Source organism: Camponotus vicinus, unplaced genomic scaffold (assembly GCF_025532165.1).
Source record: "Camponotus vicinus isolate PSW18456_S1 unplaced genomic scaffold, iyCamVici1.0 SCAF_2, whole genome shotgun sequence".
In the NCBI taxonomy this organism is placed as follows: domain Eukaryota; kingdom Metazoa; phylum Arthropoda; class Insecta; order Hymenoptera; family Formicidae; genus Camponotus; species Camponotus vicinus.
Genome location: NW_028141956.1, coordinates 23915926 through 23938764, shown reverse-complemented (window position 1 = coordinate 23938764; position 22839 = coordinate 23915926). Strand labels below are relative to the sequence as shown.

Here is a 22839-nt window from a genome sequence, read left to right as displayed (position 1 = left end):
TGGGTTATTATAACTTTATCTTAATCTTAATCTTCCTTCTCGGAAGAAAATTTTTAAAATATAAATTTCTTAATGCCTAGCGAAAATCACAGACCAATTTAAATTTGAAAAGAATTTGAATAGACTATTTAGCTTTTTAAGTCGTCATGTTACGAAAAGTTAATGCACCATGTTTGGCGAATGAATTTTTTAAATATAGTATTTTTATATTCTTGATTTTTGTGGAATTATTAAAAATACATTAGTAGAGAAAAAATACACACGCGTTTAAATGTCGACATATTTAAAAAACGACATTTATTTATATGCAATGAGTTTAACATTTCGTATAAATTTGCTTGTAGATAATCGAGTTGTTTTGACATTTATTTTATATAATTTATACAATTATTTTTATTACTTTTCTTTTACGTCATTTTTAAAGAGGAGAATATAATTGCGAAATCATATGGTAAAACTATTTATCTTTATGTTTCTTCTCAACACTGAGTTAACATTTTAATTGATGTTTTTTGCAGAGCAAGAGTTGTTTAAAAATTTTTATTATGATTTAAATAAAAATCAATTCTTTTGTCGACTTTGATTATTTATAACTTTTAATAAAATTACAATTTCTTTTTAAACTAAATAATTAAATCATAATTTATTTCTGAACAGAATAAAAAGATAATAAAAATTGAACCAATGATCTCGAGAAAACTGCACATGAAAGTTTGAGAACATGATTTTATAGAAGAACATTTCAAAGATTTTGACAAATTTTTTTACACGTATAATATTTTTTAAGTTTAGATATATCGAAAAATTATTTTATATAGCTAAAATTTCCTAAAAATGATTTTTTTTAATAAAAAAATTTTGATATTTATTTTTAACTGCACTTTCCCGCTTAAGATGCATATCTCATAATAAGGAGTAAACACTAGAATCAGGAAACGTCGGCTTTAAAATATAATAGATCTAGATATTCTTGAAAGCAAAGACTCTGTGAAAATCGCTAAGGAGAAGAAAAATGCACGAAAGACGGTATCGTGAAAACAAGTGCATAAATATCTAGCGGAGCTTTTAAAGTTGGGCTTTACGGTTAATAAAACCAAGAATTCGATTGCGGTTTGCGAGTGCCGAGAGATTGCCGAGCGGCGGTTTAAAATATTAATCTCAAAGGCGCGAAGAAGTGCACGGTGCGGGGGCGGACGACATCCCTCGTCGTGCAATATTTCTTTCCCCGCGCCAACCTTCCCGACAGTAAGGTAGGTGACGCACGGCCTGTGTTCCTGGCGTCTGACAAACGGGATACCCCGTGACCGGTTTTTACAAACGGCATAATCGGCCTGTCGACCGCCATCGCCATCGCCGACGCCGCCGTCGCTTACGCGGTAGATACGCGGGGGTGCGGGATAACGGAGCGATTCCGGACGCTGAAAGGGCGCAAATGACCTCGGTTTGCCACACCCACGGAGAGAATTATCATTTTAAATTTGTAAATGTACACGTCGCGGATATTAGGAGAGAGAGAAAGAGAGAGAGAGACGCGGTTCTCTTCTCGCGCTCGAGCGGGAAGATGCTGCGGCGGAAAGGAACGAGGGATAAGATGATGGCTCCGGCCATTATTATGATAATACCGCCGCTTCTCCGCGAAGCGCTTCGGCTTTTGCGTTTCCGCGTCTTTTCGCTCTGGCCATCTTCTCCTCGAGACGTACGTATAGTAATACATGTCATCCTTTCTCCCTCTTTTTCCCTCTTTCTCTCTTTTCCTGTAACATAGTCTTGATGAATATTCTAGATGAATTTTCCGGATTACGCACAATATGCTGGCTGTCGATAGCAAAGAGATATTATTACAAAAGCGCAAGCTTAAGAATGAAGTCTTCGTAAAGATAGTCTGTTTTCATTTGATAACACATATATAATATGTCCTAGATTTATTGAAGTTTTTTCATCTATGGATTTCTTATTAATGCCACTCGGATCATTGGTTTTTTCTCAATGGGACTAGCGAGGCATTTTTAAATCATAAATGATTTACATATATAAGGATTTCAAAACTAAATTTTCAGAATTGCAGATAAATATGACAGATATTTTATTTTAAGTAAACTTTAACATAAAATGTAAAAGTTTGGAATTTGAGAATTGGTTGATATTTGATTGGATAAATTCGATAGATACTCAAGTCACAATTTCTAACATTGAATTAGAAGAAATAAAAGAAATTAAGTGTCACACTTTCTAAATTTTTTTTTCTCTCATTTTCTCTTTTTAAAGTAAAATATTAAAAATTCCAAATTAAGACTTCTTTATTTCTTTTAATATAACTTTTATTAAAAAGAAAAGTTGAATATATATTTTAAATTTTTTAAAGAATATGAACACTAAATTTTTTAAAGAATATAATATAGATGTACATTTGATAAAATATTTTCTTAAAATTTCTTGTCATATAGTTTCGCAGCGAGTTTTAATCACGTTTCACGCCGCTTTCGATTGATTAAAAATATTAAAACAATTTAATTTTTTTTAGGGTGAAGGCGATTATAAACTATGTCCGCGGGATAAGGTTCTCTTCATCTCAACATTACATGGAGGGTAGAAGGTACCACATTTTTAATATATTGAGACTCCAAAATAAATGCGATTCACCCGTATTTCGTAGAATTTTTTTTATATAGTACATAAAGAATTTTATATATATTTCAAGTCGAGAGAATAAAATAATTTTTTTTCCATAGAATATGTGATCAGAATTTTAATAATAATTATGATATTAGATTATTAAAAAAAACACACTTGTTTTGTCTTGCAATTTGACTATTAAAATGAATATTGCTTTTTCAATATTATTTGATTCGGCTAATTTTTGAAAATTTTACTTAGAGATATTTTGAATGACATTAATTTATAAATTAATCTGAGTGCATAATAAATGAATAAACACGTTGTGTACATAATAAACTGATATTTTTAAATTGCATTAATTAGTAGTCACGTACACAATTTAATTTTATTTTTGGTCACGTGTGAATTGTGCATATTTCCTTTGTTGATTTAATGTTTCCATTTTATAAAAAAATATAACGTGATATATAAAGCGAGAGGTATTCATTCGAATATTTTGTTTATGAGAATCATATTTGATGGATATTTAATTAGACGTAAATTCATATAAACTTAAAAAGCTTGTCTTCGATAAATTGAGAAGCTTTGTAGACAAGTAAAAGATTTTTTGTATACTTTATTTCACATAAAATATTTTTGAAGTTTATGAAATTATTTTTTATCAACGTTTTTCTTTTTACTGAGGCATTTTAGCCAGTTTTAAAGTGTCTGCAAAGGAAGATATTATCATATTATTTTTTGAAACCATTCGTCCTCTTCCTAATTTCCTAGTGGTAAGTTTTTTGATGCAATTTGATAGTAATGCATATCTCTTATACATATAAAGTTGAATAGCTTTATATATTGCGTCACAATTGCGTAACAACATATGATACATAGCTCTCTTTTTTGAAACGAAAAACTTGAATGAAAATCGATAGGAAAATTTTGTAACAAGATCTGTGAAATCGCCTAATTATGTGTATTATAACAGTAAATATATTTAATAGGATTTGATTGATTTAGGAGTGTCAGAGGAACACAAGATATAATATCCTGAAGTTTTTGAAGCTAAAATTTTATATAATCGAATATCTATCTCATTGCAATCTATCATTTTCTAATTTTCATTTATATATATATTTATTGTATAAAATACATTTATATATCTATAATACTATATATTTAGTTAAAAATTTAAAATATTAACAAGTTAAAAAGATATTTTTTATAATATTTATTTAAGTAGAAATTATTCTGTTTGGCATTGCAGATACCAAACAGAATAATTGGTATTCTTGGAGTCTAATGATACTTTTTAGAGCTGTTGTAAAAAAAACTGCATACAATACATCAATACAGTAAATATTAAATTTATAATCCATAAGCGTGTTACATAAAGAATATTAATATATTCTATGCGTGTAGCTTTATAGTACAGATATATTTGATTGCTTAAAACCGGATGAACGAGCACAAACGAATATCAGCAAACGAGCTTGCAAAGACATTAATTATGTTTCATTTTTTAAAATAATGTTCTATAAAATTAACGAAATGTATAAAATAATTTTTTATAAAATTATAAATTAAAATGACGCTTTTTCTACTGATATTTGCTGATACTCGGTGATTTTTATATTTTGTTCTCTTGATCTGCATCTTACATTAGCCCACCTTCTTAAAAGATACAATGATTGACTCTTCCAAATAATACAGGTAAATAATTTCTGATTAAAGCGCAGGCGGCTGTATTTATGCAAATCGCGAAATCGTAGCTGCGCCTCGTTAATCGAAATCATAGTTAGGACATAACTCTATGAAATAGATTTCCACACGATACCCGAGGAACCAATCGCTGACGGTGGATCGATAGGATCCGCCACCACCTGCATCTAGTATAATAATCTAGCGATACACAATGGCGCCAATTAATCACGCGCATGAGCTCCGCGTAAAATCGAGGAAAAAGATCCTAACGAGCGTCGATCATAAACGACCGATATGTAGCGGATATCCCTCTCCTCCCTCGCGTGCCTTCCGATCTTTCTCACGTGTGTGTGTACGTGTTTACAGGCGTCGCTCGTGTGTGTGTCGAGTATGCGAAACGCATCCTCCTATCAACGAGAACCTGAGTGTGTCGCAATCGCTAATGGCCTGGCGGGGTTGGATGGTCCAGTGATTAATTGTGTCACCCATGATTACATTACGGACGCGCGCTGCGGATCCACTATATTATATACGGCCGTATACGTGCATGTAGCGGGCGGATTGCATGTTTGCAGGAGGAAACGCTCGTGTACGTGCCTGTAACAAGTCGACCAGGCTGCGGGAAACGTGCGTCCCGGCGGAAACGTACGTCCAGCCCGCTAATCTGCAATCGCAAGGTGCACCCCGATGACGCATGCGAAGAAACGCTTCGCTAATGCTCGCTGTTGTGTGATATCACGAGCTTTCCGTTTCCGTGTGCGTATTTATGTACTCGTGACGCCGTCGTCGGCGTCTCGTTGATATTCGCAAGCGTCTGAAAGCGCTCTCGCACGCACGTACGTACTTCGCAGTCCATAATCTATACATATGGCACTGTACTATCGGCGTGGTTCGTGAGTGGCGTACGAAACGGCGAGAGAGATTCCTTATTTAAATGTCAAACGAAAATCTTGCGGGAGAACATTTTCAGCGTACATTGTACGTAATGGGAAGTAAAGATCTCCCCGTGAATAATTAAGGGATGGATAATTTTTTTTTCATTCTTCATTTAATTTTGAAGCAAACTCTAAGAATATTTTTAACCTTTAGTTTTAAATTGAAAAATTATACATATATGTATAACTTTTTTGTTTGGAATATTATTTTATTCGATTTATTTTCTCATACATAAATAAAAAATCCATTATCATACAGTAGTCGTGATTTTTCACTTTGCACACAGAAAAAAAGGACATTCTTGTTTTGAAAATATATTTAGTTTTAACATGGAAATCTTGATGAATGAGATTATATTACGTTAATTAAAGAAAAATATAATTTTATATAGTTTTATATAGTTCAATCGAGAAAAATATATTCTTATGATTTAAGATTTAATTTTCTTGAATGGAAAAGAAACAATGTGTTAGATAGAAAATAACATTTTTAAATCAGATTATAAATTTCTTAAAGTAGAATTAAATAATTATATATTCTTGAAGTGACAATTACAATATTAAAATAAGACTATAATATTGTTGAAATTTAAAATTATTAAATTCTTCCAAGAAGATTATAAATTGATGCATATATACGAAACAATGAACGCGTTAGTTTAAGTATATGAGTTTTGATTTGACACTTATTTTTTTTTGTGCATGATTTCCAAAGCAATAATTATCTTACAATAATTATCTTCTTTTTTAACTCTAAAAATGGGCAGTGATAAAAATAATGAGAAATGAGATTTCTTACATTTGGCAAAATTGTCATTTCTTCCCTGATATGGTTCGTCATTTTAACTCCATTTTCTAAAATCGTCCGAAAGAATTATACATTCGCCATCCTTATTCCACGCCGGTATTTAAATGCTCAACGTTTCTGGTCTCAGTCTACCTCGACGAAAGTTGGACACGTGCACAGACTTACCGGGGAATTAGACTCGGAGGTGAAGGCCTGGGGATTCTCGCGCGAAGATGAAATCGGCCCGGTATCACCGCAGTATTAAAGTTTCGCGACGTCTCTAACAGTTGTTCCACTTTTAAACGCAAGTATAATTTCTGTTATCTCCAACTGGCGTGGTGTGCACCGCGCGATGCCGCGAAATATAAAATAATAAAAGGGGCACGACGAGCGGGGGCGGGACGACGGGAACTTTGGCCATTACGTCGAAACAGTTTGGCGCTAACGCGTCTTCAACTTTTAACGGCCCGGTCTCATATTTTGTATCCCTTTCGCTATTTCTTGCAATTTAGACGATTTAATCTCGCAATTTTAGGCACATTTTATACATTGAAATCTCGATGGGATCGCTTCGAAATGTCAGGATTGGATATTTCAAGCAAAATCCAGAGAGAATCTCGGGAGTATCCTTTTTTTTTCCTCCGTCATTAGTAATTATGTAGTATTACTAATATTACGTAGTATTTAGTCGCATAATTACATTTAACTTGCGATCCCCTTTCACGGGTAATATTTGTTTTAGTTTACCACCCAGCCATTTGGCTACTAATCCTCTTAGTTGCGTCCTATCTGGCGCACCGGTACGCGGCTTTTGTATTTTGATTTCTACACGTACACCGCAATTAAGTTGGTGCTAAATGTAGGAGAAATATATTTTCTATACCAAAGCTGCAAAATATAATGAACATATGTTTGAAGAAGAACGCATTTTCTCTTCCATTTTTTTCATTATAATTATATAAAAGAATATTATTTATCATACATATTATATATGTAATTGGAACAAAAGCATTAACATAAATTATTTTTGTGCAAAAATACGACTCATATTATACACTGCATGTTCTTGTTCCTGGAGAATTATTTTATATTTTTTAATTTTTTTAAAACCATGAATTTTTTCAATCTCTGTCTCTCTCAAAAAAGCAACAATTTAATGTGCTATAATGGAGACTTTAATTTTAATTTAACATAGAGACTTTCCACTTTGTACATCGTTCTTTGCGCTGATAGCATCGACAAAAAATGAACAAATTCGCTGTCCAATGACACGTTTTTCTTTCGATTTGAGACAAGGAAAACGAATACGCAGAGTAGAAAAGATCGGGCGAGATTCGTTCGTAAGGACGAATAATTTCCCATGGATAACACCTGCCGGATCGCACTTGGCTACGAGCCCAAAATCACTTTGATAAGATGAAGATCTATTTTTGACTGGCTCTTTACTTTCGCGTTTCTTTCGTGCGATATTTATCCACTTTTACTATTCCACTACTCGCTTATTTTCGTGGTTTTTTCTCCTTTTTTTTGTAAAAATGTCTCTGGACCATCAGCATAAAACGAATACCTTTATGAGCTGTAGACACTATCGCGTTAAATTTTCTTGAAGCGCGACGCCCGCATTGTTCCTTGCTCTGCGATTTCTACTGCTAATCATCGCAGACTCGCCTCGACCGACTGTATTAAGGGCTTCAACCATGGTCCTTTTTCAGGGATCCTTTTTTACTCCCCGGGATACTTCTTTTTTACTCGAGGAAAACGTAAAAAACCTTCTGTTACAAAGAAACATTTATAAAATGCGACCTTAATGAGCTTTGCACATGTTGTAGAATGGCTTAATATATAAAATGTATACTTTTTTTTACATATCACGAATGCAGATTTAGAAATAGGATTAAAATTATACAGCAGTTGAAACAATTTTGTAAAAGATATATTTTAACAGAAAGATTCTAATTGAAAGAACTCGTGCACGGGCGCGATATTTATAATTTCGTAAAATTATTGTTTGTACGAAATTTATTTATATGTATTTGTTATTTCGCAGACTATTATTCAATCATTTATCGTTACGCAGAAAAAAAATAAGTGTCAAATCAAAACTTATATACTTAAACTAACGTGTTCATTGTTTCGTACATACGCAACAATTTATAATCTTCTTAGAAGAATTTAATAATTTTAAATTTCAACAATATTATAGTCTTATTTTAATATTGTAATTGTCACCTCAAGAATATATAATTATTTAATTCTACTTTAAGAAAATTATAATCTTTGATTTAAAAATGTTATTTTTTATCTAACATTGTTTTTTTCCATTCAAGAAAATTAAATCTTAAATCATAAGAATATATTTTTCTCGATTGAACTATATAAAATGGCTTCATTCAAGTAAGCAATTATATTTTTCTTTTATTAACGCAATATAATCTCATTTCAAGATTTCCATGTTAAAACTAAATATATTTTCAAAACAAGAATGTCCTTTTTTTCTGTGTATATGATAACATAAAATTTAACATTTTTACTATATATTATGGATAAATTAAAAATAACTTTATGGTATTAAATTTCATGATTATATTAATCAACTATACAAATTCAATTCATATGAAAATACTTATCTTTTTTTGCATACTTTTCTTATCTTTCGTTTAGCATATTTTTTGTGTTGCAAATAGATACCATTAAAAAGATTTTTCAACAATAATATGAAAAATAATATGCGATATAGTATCGTTTTCCGGATGATGTTTCATAAAAGGCGTGGTTACGAGTACAATATCTCGTGGAATTATTTGACCGGTAGCTTTACAGGGGCCAGTCGATCGTAAAAAGGGATCTTGACACATAGCTCGTAAAACTGACTTAATTCGTCCTATAAAGGGAAACGCCTTCGTCGAGGCTAGTGGCTAATGTCTCTCGTTTTTCCTTTCGTTCACATACGCTTTATACGTCTCGATCATTAGACCCGCATTTTCATTAAATTCTATGTGTTTTAATTAATTAAAATAGTTTTATTCAAATATTAAAATAGCTTTATTCAAATATTAAAATAGTTTTTATTCAAATATAACTTTATATTCTGTTATTTCAGAAAAATTTGTTTTTATTAAATCAAATCGGTAATTCCATTTTATTTTATTTCATCTCCTTGTGTGGCTTTTAAACACAAAAATGTTTAAATGCAAAAAGTAGACAAATATTTGTTCCACGAATATATTCGCGAGCTAAACTAATTTATATCACTGCTGTTATTTTCAATAATTGGAATATTACACAATAGAAATAAGAATAGAATCTGCATTCCATGCAGATATATTAGACGTGAGTCCAAAATTCTTTCATTATCAGTATATCTGTTATTTACCGTTATTAGTCGTGCTCTTCATTTTGCACATATACATACACGTGTAATTTCACATAGTACAAAAGCCGAAATATCGCGAAGTAAAAAGCCAAAGGCGCACCTGTGTGCTTCGAAAGGTAAACGGTGGAAGGAAAGATAGGATAATAGAAGGAAGAGGAGACCGGGAAGGGTGAAGAGGGGGAGGGAGGGGGAGAGGCAGAAAAGAGAAGGAATTTTCTTTCCCTAATATCTTCCCATCTCCCGTCGAATGCACAACTCTGGCAAATTGGAAGAAGTGTGCCCCCTACCTCTGGCAGGCTCGACAGCCCGGGGTGTATGTTAAGGGCAAGCGGAGAAGGGAAGGGGTAGTTGGCGGCGGATTGCACAATGCACGAGATTTCGTCCGGTCCATCGGGAGTCCCGTCGCGTTCCCATGGGCGGCTATTAGGGTGCGGGGTCTTCGCGGAGGGATTTCCTCCGCAGGATGGCAGGACAGCTCGACGAGGAGGACCGTCCGGGCAAGGATGGCAGATAATTTGTCCAGAGCGTCCCCTTCCTCGGTCCTTCTCCTCTTTCTACCGCCCCTTCGTCGACGTTTCGTCGATACTCAGGAAAAGCACGGGGACAAGTCTGCGCCTCTGACCCGAATCTCAACTAGATGTCTGTTTTACTTATATCCGCTCGCAACGAGTCCCGATAATATGCGACAATGCTTGCAGCAAATATGTACCAATATAGTCCCGAATATCTAAGAAAATAAAAAATGCTCTCGCTTTTTAAATAATTTTTCTCAAGCAAATATATATTCTAATAACATAGAAAAAATAAATAATAAATTAAAATAATAAATTAAATAATAAATAAATAAGAAAATAAATAAGAAAATAAAAAATGCTCTCGCTTTTTAAGTAATTTTTCTCATACAAATATATATTGTAATAAAATAAAAAAAATAAATAATAAATTATAATAATAAATTAAATAATAAATAAATAATAAAATAAATAATAAATTAAATTAAAATAATAAATTAAAACACATTACATAAATTATATACATATATGTATTTATAAAATTTCTCTTAAATATATATTTAAATGTATAAATTATTGAATAGATATTATACTTCAGATTTTTAAAATTATTAATTAAATAAAATTTCTATTTTGAGGGTTATTGATTAAAACGTGTACGACCATTAGTACTTACCGCACGCGCGTTTTAGTATGCTCTGTGAGCGATCATGAACAATTGCCAAAGCGGGTGCATGCGAAATCCAGGGTGCATTTAGGCTATCAATTTTCTGCTCCACTCGATATTTCCAGTATCACACAATTCTCTCATGCGGCACAAAGTGCTGGCGAGAATCTTGCCAGTTTTGCATCAGCGCAATACCAAAATCATACATACATAGCATATTGAATAATACATATGCGGCTGACGCCGCATATAATGTGAAAATAATATCAGACAACTTTATATATTTAAACTTTGAAAATATGTTAAAAATGAAAAATTGATTGAGAGAGATAGAGATCAATCACAATTTACGATAGACATTTTGTTTAATGATTTTGTGTGTTAAATGTTGGTATCGTAAAAATGTAATAACAATGGATGAATTTTTACACATATACACAAGCTAAATAATGCGCCTGCAGCTAGCTACGGACTAAATTCGATTATATCGTTCTTACAGTTTTATTCGTAATTTAATTTAACGTATTTACCGCACGATAAATTCCGATTTTTATTACCTGTCTCGAAAACAACGTACGATATATTTGTACCGTGAAGATTTGAAGCGTACACTGCTGTAGTTTCGAGCTAAATAATGTAGTTTTGAAAAGTAATTACGCGAAAAAAGAGGAATATGTTTTTATTTATGATAAAATCTCTCTCTTGTTCTCTTTCTCATTCTGTATTGTGCTCTTATATCACATTTTTTCGCAATTTTTATATATTTTATTCTACATTATATATCTAATAATACGTCTTATTTTTCATGCAAAGTTTTATTAAAAATAAGAATGATTAAAAAGAGAGTATAATAAAAGGAAAATCGATAAACAATTTCTATTAAACGAGCGTTTCTTCCACATGCATTAAAGGCATTTGATTTTTTAGTTACTATTTATGTATTGTTTATTATGGTTTATAAACCTCATTACCTTAATTAATCTATAATATATAATTCCTAAAAATCTAATTACACAACTAGCGCAATAGCACAGATACATATTATTTTTAGCTCACAATTTTAGGATTTAAATTTAAAAAATCTCAAACTGATACATATCTTTTTATACAACTATATAAAACATGAAATGTTATCATGAAAATATAATAAATATAAACTTCTAATAGTCTAATACGATTCGATTATAAATTGTAATGAAAAACAAATTCCTATACGAAAATATGAATATTTTATTCAACGCTTGAACCCCTTTTGGCCGGAAAATTCCTCGGCCCGTTATAGCGGAGGAAAAATAATTCCATAAGAACAAATGAGGACTTTAAGCGATGGACCCGAGCGGTAAAAAGGGGTGGAAAAAAGAAAATTGTGCGCCAGACCATCAGAGCGACTTCTTACTTCGGTAATTCCTCGGTAGTGTCTGGTTTCATATAACTACAACTCTTGGTACGGTGAATTTCGGTGTTGCTGCGGCCGTGCCAGAGAGGGTGGTAAATGGTACTAAAGAGAGAACGCAATTTGTATGTACAGTAAGCCGCTGTAATTGCCAGACCACCTATCTACCATCGTAAATGCGTATCGAGTGCCCCGAGTCTCTTCCCCTCCCCCCTCCCTTCCTCTCCCGTTACCGCCAATTTACATATTATAATTTATAGATGAGAGATACCGCGCCACAGGAGAGAAGCGGCTGCTTCTCCCACGAAGTTGGAACTTTAACGTGCTTCGCGGTGATAATTCTTTCCGGTCTCAATGCTACTTCAGCCTGTCGTAAGGCGATATTAAACTTTACATGGCGTATTGCGGGAATTTTATCTCTAATAATGTTTAAGGAGATAAATATTACGTAAATTCGTTTTGTTGTCTCAGAAAATAGCCTATTATTTCATCGTTTTATCATGTAGTTATCTTTACATAGACAGAGATAAGTTTAGAAATAAGAAAGCAATTTTCTACAATTATGCAGTCTTTCTTTTTCACAAAAAAATATTACGAGATAGTTTTGATATTTTATGAACTCTCTGCATTTTAATACTTTTGCAGAAAACACGAGTAATTATTTTTTCCGACTCACTCGCGAAAGATATTACCGACTTTCGTGACTTTCTTGCGACGATTGATTTGCCTGTCTCTTTTTTTCTGCGGAACAATCTATCGATTAAAGGGTGAGAATAAAATCGCGTTGCAACGATCTTTTCGGAGAATTTCAGTATCATCGTTTCTTGTTACAAGAGAGGTATCTTTTATTTTGGTGCGTAGGTTTTTTTTATGCATTCGTTGTACTTGCCGGCAGAAAATTTCATTCCAAGAACATCAGTCCGTGAAAAGCGCAGTAAAAATGAGAAGAGGTAGTTTATTTTATACTGACATGCTTTTACGTGGCGCGACGAAAGCTCGTTGATTATGACAGTGTTTTGGATGTAGAAGAGGGTGCACTCCGTGATAAAATCTAAAATGTTTAAGAGATGACGAAGCGGACGAAGATGTACGAGCCGGAAAATTACCACGTAAAGAGAGAAAAAAGAGAAAGAGAGAGAGAGAGCTTTTATGGAAACTAAGACGTACTTAACCCCGGGGTTAAAAGGTGGAGAGTCATCGCGTGATTGTGGAACGTTATCCTACACCACATAATCCGGCTGGCGAGGAAACGTTTCTGCTAAAGATTTGCGCTTCTTTTTCGATTGTAGGGACAGCGAATTGTAGAACCTTCAAAGGATCAAGCTACTCTTAGACTTGGTGATGTTGGGGGATGATTTTTCATCAAAAGATACATACAATTTTTGAGCGTTATTTAAGCTCGCGGCAATAAATCAATTTCTCATGTTTATTATTTTTCAGTAAATTATTGATAACGGTTTTCTATTAAATTATTAGCGATAAGTTTTATGAATAATGAGTTATTATTATAAGAAGAGGTAGAGAGATGTTATTAGCGGCGCGATTAATATCATTTACGATGGCAAAAATTGTCAACTGTTGGCACACGTTGGAGTTTAATTACACCGTTTGATGTCATAGATTTTTATTGCTTTCGTATTTATTTTCTATAGTTATTCGACGAGGTACGATGCTTTGCTATTTCGCGAAGAATACGACGCAATACGGCCATTTACGAACGAAATTGCCTCGAGAGCGAAGATTCATCTCCAAGAAGAACTAAGAGATGGTTCACCCGCCAATATGTCTTTAAAATTGAGGCGATACTATGTCGATAATAAACACTTGAAGATCTGTTTGCCCACAAAGATACGTTTATTACTCAATGCAGTACTGACCATCTTTTCATTTCTTTTGTAATTACTAGTCTAAAAATGTTATACACAGAAAAAAAGGACATTCTTGTTTTGAAAATATATTTAATTTTAACATGGAAATCTTGAAATGAGATTATATTGCGTTAATTAAAGAAAAATATAATTGCTTGAATAATTGCTTACTTGAATGAAGCCATTTTATATAGTTCAATTGAGAAAAATATATTCTTATGATTTAAGATTTAAATTTCTTGAATAGAAAAGATACAATGTTGGATAGAAAATAACATTTTTAAATCAAAGATTATAATTTTCTTAAAGTAGAATTAAATAATTATATATTCTTGAGGTGACAATTACAATATTAAAATAAGACTATAATATTGTTGAAATTTAAAATTATTAAATTCTTCTAAGAAGATTATAAATTGTTGCGTATATACGAAACAATGAACGCGTTAGTTTAAGTATATAAGTTTTGATTTGACACTTATTTTTTTTCTGTGTACATTTATACGTGTAACATCTCTCTTCTTTTCTTTGCCTCTAGATAAAATGTCACATTATCGATCTCCAATATATTAATATTGCGATATCGGCTTTCTTTGTTTAGTAGATTACATTGAATTTTTATCGAAGTTGGAAAAAATTGAAAATACGACTGCAGAATGCATTTACGGATTGTGTCAAAGGATTCAGCGGTATAGCGCGATATAATGCAAAGATCAGAGTGTGGAATTGTATAAAGCGCTTATCATACCTATTCAATCGCGCCTTACATAGCACCTATATACTACGTCGCAGGAATACTAAGAAATAAGAAGTTCGCGTGTAAACGTGATTGAATGTGCATGCTCATATGTGTGAGAGAACACTCGCTAAAACGGCATTTTATCCAGCTCCGAGAGAAATCGATCATTCCGAAAGCGACCATAATACGATCGAGAAATTGCAGAGAATTCCTTTAGTAAAAGCTGCGATATCGACGAAATAAAACGTGAATTATAATAATAATAAACGTTTTATCACGTTTCATTCACATCACGCGCCTTTAAATTAAGTGATTTCATTCGGCTTATGCGCTAAAACTATAAAACGCCATTGTATCAATGATATTTAAAAAAATTTAGTAAATAAACCAAGTTTTATATCGTCATAAAATTCGAGAGCGATTCTAAAATAGATTTTCTTAAATTTTGCAATTATAATATTTTTTATTAATTAATAAAATTAATTTTTCTTCTCAGTGAAAAGGCCAATAATTTTCAATTTATAATTGATCAAAAGTAGAGAGCGAGTTTCTCGCAAATAAAGCTTTAGAATAAACGATGAATAAAAAAGATCTTGCTCTTTATTTAATTTCAAATTTACTTTTTTTTCATTTAAAACTAGATAATTAATAATGAAATTTAAAAAGCGTGAAAAAATGGTTTGCAATTTTATTTTTTTTTGCCAAAGAAAAGTTTGCTCTGCGGTTGGTCGACGGATGCATTTACGTTTAATAATCTATTTAATATTTGTTTTATATATAATATTCTATATAATATTTGTTTTATATTGATTAAATAGAAGAACTAAAAAAATATTTGAATTTTACAATCGTTAAATGTACCGAAAGTTAATTCCAATCTCTTATGTTTACAAATCTGTGGCCGAAAGACCGTGATGAGCTATTCATCAATATACATGCGCAGCAAACTTACGCACACTTCATACTAACGAATGCTCTTGAATAAATCGATAAGTGCGAGACATCGTTCTTCAAGAAGAAGACTCTCTCGTTCCGGTAGAGTTACCGTGCCACGCTAGAAATTCTGAGCATGGGCGTAACATTGAATATGCATTAGCGTCACTACGTCGTCGGGTGCAACGTCGAAGGGATGGAGGGTTTGGCAGTGACTCACATTGTGACCGGAATAAACAAACTACGTTTTAAGTCTCTTTCTTCAGCATCGACGACGGCTAGCGTCGTCGTTTCAACTGCAGGACGAAGATCCTTGATCGAATTATCGTAATCACGCGTTCCCTCGGGCGGGGAACGACTCTTCTTCCCTTCAATTTTATTTGCGCACGTTTCAACGAACGAGGTCGCTTTCTTCTCATCGTGAGGCAACTGCTCGAGTACCCGTGTCACCCTTTTGCTAAAACGTCCTTTGTTAAGACTTTATCAATGAGGAAATAACAATTGCTGTTACGCGGGAAACTTCATTCAGCCATGGAAATAATGAATGTCAGTACTTTATTGGTCTTTATTTTTTAAGATTCGTGATAAAAAAAATTTTGAACAAATCCCTTGCACACCAAATGTGCAAATAAATGATATTAGAAATTCTAAATGTTAGTTTCGCTCTTATATTCAAAAATATAATATACATGTAAAATATATATTTATACTTACACAGTAAAAAATAAAATGTTAATTTTAACATTTTTCACATGTCTCAGAAAGTCTACTCTAAATTTTAAAATAACTCAATCGTCATATGTTTCTTATTGACAAACTAAAAATATTAAATAATTGACATAATACTTTACATTTATTTTTGTTATCGTGACTTTAAATGTAATGTAAAAATAACATACAAATTAATTAAAAATTACATGAAAAAATAGTTACAATAACTCGTAAGAAATGTTGAGGACATTAACATATAATAGTAATTATTTTAACTTAAATTATTTGTAATAGAAACATTTAATTTTAGTAAATTTGATTATTTTGTATGTCAAAGTTTAAGATTATTTGACGATTCACTTTAACTTTTCCTAGAATGTTAAACTGACTTTGAGACATGTTGATTGTTTAAAATGATTATGTTAAGAATACTCAAAATAATATTCCATTTCTAAGAGACATGTACAAAGTGTTAAGTTATAACGTTGACATAAATGTAACACATGAAAACGTTATAAAAATAATAACATATAAGTTGTATATTAATTTTATATTAAAGTACTAATCAAAACATGGTGACACAAGAAAATTTTAACATATGGGCGCACAATTTTTTACTGTGTACACAAATTTTCTGTAATATTGAGTTAGAAAAAATGAAAGAATATAAAAATATGCAATATTTAGAGTTTATCAAGTAGAGGGATGCTATATCTGGAGAAGTGTTCTAAAAATGACGTAAAATTGCGTTGCCATTCAAACGATAGCGAACGCTCACCCGTGGCGTTGGTCATTAATTTGTCTCGGAGCCATCCATAATCAGGATCACGTCGTCGAAGGGAGCGCCGGCCAGTCGAGGGGGTGTAAAGGAGCTAAGCCGTGGCGTATCAGCTCACACGTGGACGTGCGTGATAACGAAGCTTACCCCCGCGATTGTCGCGTGTGCGTATATTGTGCATGTGCATGCGCATAGATGGGCAAATGGTCCTGGGAGGGGAGCTTAAAGTTTGATATTACCTTGGCAAGTGTCCACGGAGCAATCTTATAACTCAACTAGCTATTATGCGTACGCCGTATTCCCGTGCACGTGGAAACGACGGAGGTACATGTACACATTACATATATATGCTTAATGTCGATTTCGTGATATTCACAATGAGACGTCGAGACGTGATTCGATCCTCTTCCCGAATTGTAGGCGTACATTTAGATCGCGGCGCAGAATTACTGCGATACTTTTGGCAGCCGTTCGACCCCGCGCTCCAAGTTAAATTCAAACTTTAATTAACGTGCCACCGCGTCGCGGATTCGTTCGGAATCGCGTGGTCCGAAATTGCGAGACTATGCATTATCTATCGTCGTGCGCCGTCACTAAGGCCGCAAAAATTTTCTCAAACTTTTCGAACGAACGGCGATGGTTACAAGCGAGCCGGCTCGTTCAGACATCCAAATGCGATAATTATTTCGCACGCAAGTATGCGATAGCGCGATGTAGGAGGAAAAATTTATTCGCGTTGAAATACGCTATTGAACGAAGATTACACCGTTCGAGTTTATTCGTGTCCGTCATGTTTTTTAGAGAGAATAAAAGCGCCGGGAAACTCGATTTTTACGCGAACGCACCTATCGTGTTTGCAGACATAGCGTACTCGTATTTGATGACGATCTTTCGATCGTCGTATTGATCCTATATTGTCCCTCGCACTCGACGGAGCGTAAATAGGGATGTACTATCACGTCAATATTATCGGGCGAACATGCTTAACCAACTGGATTTACTCGACTGACATAAAGAGAGAAAGAAACTAGACAAAAATTTGTAATTTAAATCATTCTATGCAGATTTAAATGCGTGTTTATATTTTTATTTTTGCATTATTTATTCGTCTGTATTATATTGGACACATTCGTTTCTTCATGTACCATATTTTCAAAAATATCACATGATGCTGTTGATTTCAATTTGCGATAAATTTTTTTTTCGATTATTTATTTAAAATATTGAGGACAATATAATCGAATTTATTGGTCCCTGGAAAACCTCGCAAGAGTTATAAAAATGGAAGAAAAACAATATACGAAGGATTTCTTTATCGCGAAAGCGATGAGTAGTATCTGAAGATAATTGTTCCTTTCCTTTCTCTCACCATTCATATATAATATATAAGCAATATACATATATACAAGTATATGTCTATATACGAGAGACGAGGAAGGAGAGAAAGGCGCGGCGCGAAACGAGAAGTAGTTATATTGCTAGGCTGGGTGCCAGAGACCCTTGTAAAGCTACCCTGTGGCCTTATTATAATAAACCGCGAGCAGCGACACATGACTTATATTGCAAATTGTTCGTGACATTAGATTGTCATCACATATACTTTCTTTTTGCATATTTTTTATCGAAATTTCACTATTAAATAACGTACTTATAATCAAGAACAGCAACAGCAAAATTACTCATGTTACAATTTTTTCTTCATATATGAGTTCGTTAAGTTTTCTTCACTTTAAAGAAGAAGGAAATTCGCCAAGTAAAAGTAGAGAAATACTAACAATAAATATATGTATAAAGTTAAATTGTACTTTAGGAAAAACTTTCTTTTCTTAAAAGTGTAAAGTCGCAATGCTTAAAATGAAATACTGATCTGAGGATGATGTACTATGAGGGAATTCTCACTGTACAGCAAGATAATAAACAGCAAGCGAATTTTGTTTTGAATACCGTGCTGTAATAAAGTCCTGCTGCTCTTAACATCGCAATTTGAATAAAAAATCTGCGCTTCCATCTAACTGTAGAAGATGGTTAAAAAGTTACGAGAGAATTGTGAATCACTGCGTTAAATATTCTTGCAGATGAGGAAAATATCGAGCAATAGACAAGCTACAGGAGGGAAATAATAAAATAATCCTAATCTTATATAGATATTAACTTGCTCAGAGTGACGAAAGAAGCGGTAGAAGCCAACAGACGCGATAAAAGAGGCGCAATCTCTGTCGGGGAACAATATTTAAACTTCATTATAAAGCCAGTAGACCAGGCGTCCTGTTGCCTCTAGCTTTACTCTTTTTTTTTTCAACCACCCACTCACCTCTTCTGCTGCACCACGTTGCTACAGTTCTGCTTCGTGCTTTAAGATAAAACGAGAGTAGTTTATTCTTGCAGAATCTGTTATATAGCCTATTAGACAGGGTGTTCTGTTTAATTTTTAACTAAGATTATGGCTAACTGCCATGCAATCTTGTCGCAAGATATTATGCGATTCGAATGAACGAAGTTTATATTTGACTTACGATATGGGTTAAGCGTAGATGGAACGTAAAGTTTCTCTCCGAATCCTATCCCGAAATCCCATGCACGATCTGAAACTTCTTTACTCAAATAGGAATCTTAACGTTTCCACTTTTCGCGTGTTTTATTGGAATATCTTCTTACTCGCTTGGATTGCATGGCGGGTAAGGTAGAGGCGTAAGGAAGTTGCCGAAGATAAGGCGAATTGAAACCTAAGGAGGTGTCGGCAGAAGAGGTTGAAGTGGTATCGGGGGTGTTGCTAGGTTACTACCCTGCTTCCGTTGATGAGAGCCGAAGGTGGTAGACGGCCAGGTTCAATGCGTACGCGTTCGATAGCACCTCAAACGTTCTGCTTCTTCTTTGCGCGTTGCCGATTTTGCGGATCTTAATTTCTTTCGGTGTCTATCGCTTTCATTTGCCGCTCCGTCTGTTTCGCCCCAAGATAATTCCGCTCCGTTCATTTCCGATAGTATTTGATCCCGTGAATATCGAGCAAATAAAGTAGCTATAGAAGCACGCGATTAATTATAACGCATTATCAATTTGATCCTATCAATATATCAGTCGTTTTGGAAAAGATATTATTCTAATATTTTTATAATATTTCTCATCTAATATTCTCATCTAATATTCTTATTTAATATTTAATATTTAATATTTAATCAAAGGATTGGAAATAATGTAATTGACCAAACTAGCCAGAATTTTTGTTTATTAATTACGACGTTTCGACCATATGGTTGTGGTCCTTTTCAAGTATATAACGAAACAAATTAATAAACAATTATTATCGTAATTAATAAACAAAAATTCTGGCTAGTTTGGTCGATTACATTATTTCCAATCCTTTGATTAATTGACTAGCGATATTAAATAATTTATGAGTTTTAATATTTAATATTTAATATTTAATATTTAATATTTAATATTTAATATTTAATATTTAATAATCTTGTAATATTTCTATAATTTTTCTATAATTTCTATAATTTTTTATCGAAGCGCAAATACTTGCTAGTACATTTGTGAAAAAATACAGAGTTTATTATATTGTTTCGAATAGAAAGTAAGGAGAGAAGCTGGGTAGAAATGTTTTATTTTGCTAAAATATATTCTTAATTGAATTATAACGCATTATCAATTTGATCTGATTAATATATCAGTCATTTTGGAAAAGATATTATTCTAATATTTTTATAATATTTCTCATCTAATATTCTCATCTAATATTCTTATTTAATATTCTTGTAATATTTCTATAATTTTTCTATAATTTCTATAATTTTTTATCGAAGCGCAAATACTTGCTAGTACATTTGTGAAAAAATACAGAGTTTATTATGTTGTTTCGAATAAAAAGTAAAGAGAGAAGCTGGGTAGAAATGTTTTGCTAAAATATATTCTTGATATAGAAAAGAAAAATTGATATGAAATCTTTAATTTTGATAAATTAAAGATGCATTTATACAGCTTATGATTATAGTGGATTATAAAAGAAAATTTCCACTATATATAATAATAGATTTTTTAAAACTTCTATTTTCTAATCTATTTTCTAAAATTCTGAATAATATTAATCTAGAATATTTTATGATATATATTGCAGTTAATAATTTTCTATTAAACTAAATAATTTCTAATTTTCTGTTAAACTAAATAATTTCTAATTTAAATAATTTCTAATTTTCTATTAAACTAAATAATTTCTCTATTAAACTCAATAAATTTTATTTCTTAATATTGAAAACCGCATTTTTTTTAAGTATACATATTTCAAAATATATTTCCTGATATTTCACCGTGATACTTTATCGCACGATCGTATGACGTGATCAATTGCGAGATGCAAAGAGACGAGGCTGCCGGAAGGTATATATAATACGCGCATATCGTTTACACGCTACGTTGGAAAATAAATCACATGAGCTGTCCTTAATGGCTGGTCAGCGCGCGGTCGCTGGTGTTAAACACAGTTCTGGTTTTAGTAAGGATAACCGATAGTGGACCTTCCTACCATGTGGCATCCCCGTTAGATACACCCGCGATCCGTTACGCCGGTCCCTCTTGTTTCGACGTTGCGGTTGCATTAAAACAACCTGTTACCTCACGGAGCAAGTCGTTGGATGCGAATTTCTGGCAGCAATTTACCGGATAACAATGAAAATTAACCGATATCGCGACCGTTTTATGTAACTCCATCGTTCGCGCGCGACTTGGTTTATACATTACACGTCGTCCATGCGTCGACAAATTCACCCCCGTAACGAGGGAACACGATATTACCAGGTCGAGAATGAAGCACGAACACGGTAGATTCTCGCGGCGCTGAAATAATCGAGGGAGAGAAAAAGGTACCGCGATGATTTCTAGAATCCAGTTCAACCAACGCGAAATGAATTTCCTTCTTAACGACGACGCTTCCCGGTGAAAAAAAGCAGCAGGCACCCTCTCTCCCCTTCCGCTTTTTCGCTCGCAGCGCAAAACGAGGCCATCTCGAATCGGTCTGTATCGGTTCAATTTTCATTTTCACCTGGCAGCGTCTCCAATTTTCTTCGGGCGCTCTTCCCTTTCCGTTCGAGTGAGTACATACTCGAGTTAACGACTTCATCTGGCGCGGCGGCGACTGAACTTGTGCCTCGTTCGAGGGGCGAGTGGGCGAGGAAGACCGCCAGAAACGTCCCGGGACGGCGCGGGTGCTTGAGCCAGTGCTCGAGAAGCGCTGGTCGGGGCGCGAGACTTGGAAAATTAATTAATTTGTTTCATTAGAAGAATCAATATTGTTGCAGTTCCGCGCTTCACGTCGGCCAGGCGGCCACTTTTCCCGCTTACTTGTCTTATCGCTCGTTTCTTCGATCGGTCTCCTCCCTCCCCCGCTCCTCGAATCGTCGGCGAACAAACGTACCCGGCGGCAATTTCGATTTCTGGGAAACGCCAAGTTTCGAACGAGGGGCCGCCGTAAACCGATGAGCACTCAACGTCGCGATATTTCATCTTCCGGTCCCGCTTTGCCGACGTTACATTATTCCGGTCGCGAGTGTAAGCAGATTCGATCGTGCCGTGGCAAAGGAAATTCGCATTACGCCTTGATCGTCCGTTGAGACAGTGACTAGGAGAGTAAATTCTGTTCTCTCTACGAGATACGAAACGCGCGTTTGCCCGTGTGTGCGTGCGTCTGTGCGCGCGCACTCGATCTCCTTGCCTCCGAATGAAGAAATATTGTTCCTTGCCGTAGTTTCGATCCCTTTTTCTGGAACCGACGCGACAAATAGAGTTTGCCCTTTATATCCTCCGATGCTATAAATCGCGCTAAAGTGCGAAGTACAGTAA

At 33.8% G+C, this 22839-nt stretch overlaps 1 protein-coding gene across 3 annotated transcripts in view; it reads left to right on the top strand.

Moving 5' to 3' along the window:
• The window catches only part of Urm1 (Ubiquitin-related modifier 1), a 122279-nt gene that overhangs the window by 2939 nt on the left and 96501 nt on the right, over positions 1 to 22839 (top strand). The window contains exons 5-6 of one of the 3 annotated variants that reach the window (XM_083090397.1): positions 2522 to 2593; positions 3869 to 3982. In XM_083090397.1, the coding sequence (XP_082946523.1) occupies positions 2522 to 2590 (69 nt within the window). In that variant the 3' untranslated portion in view covers positions 2591 to 2593; positions 3869 to 3982. Of the gene's footprint in view, positions 1 to 2521; positions 2836 to 3868; positions 3983 to 22839 lie in introns of those variants that run through there. The other 2 variants (XM_083090396.1, XM_083090395.1) reach the window with 2 other exon arrangements.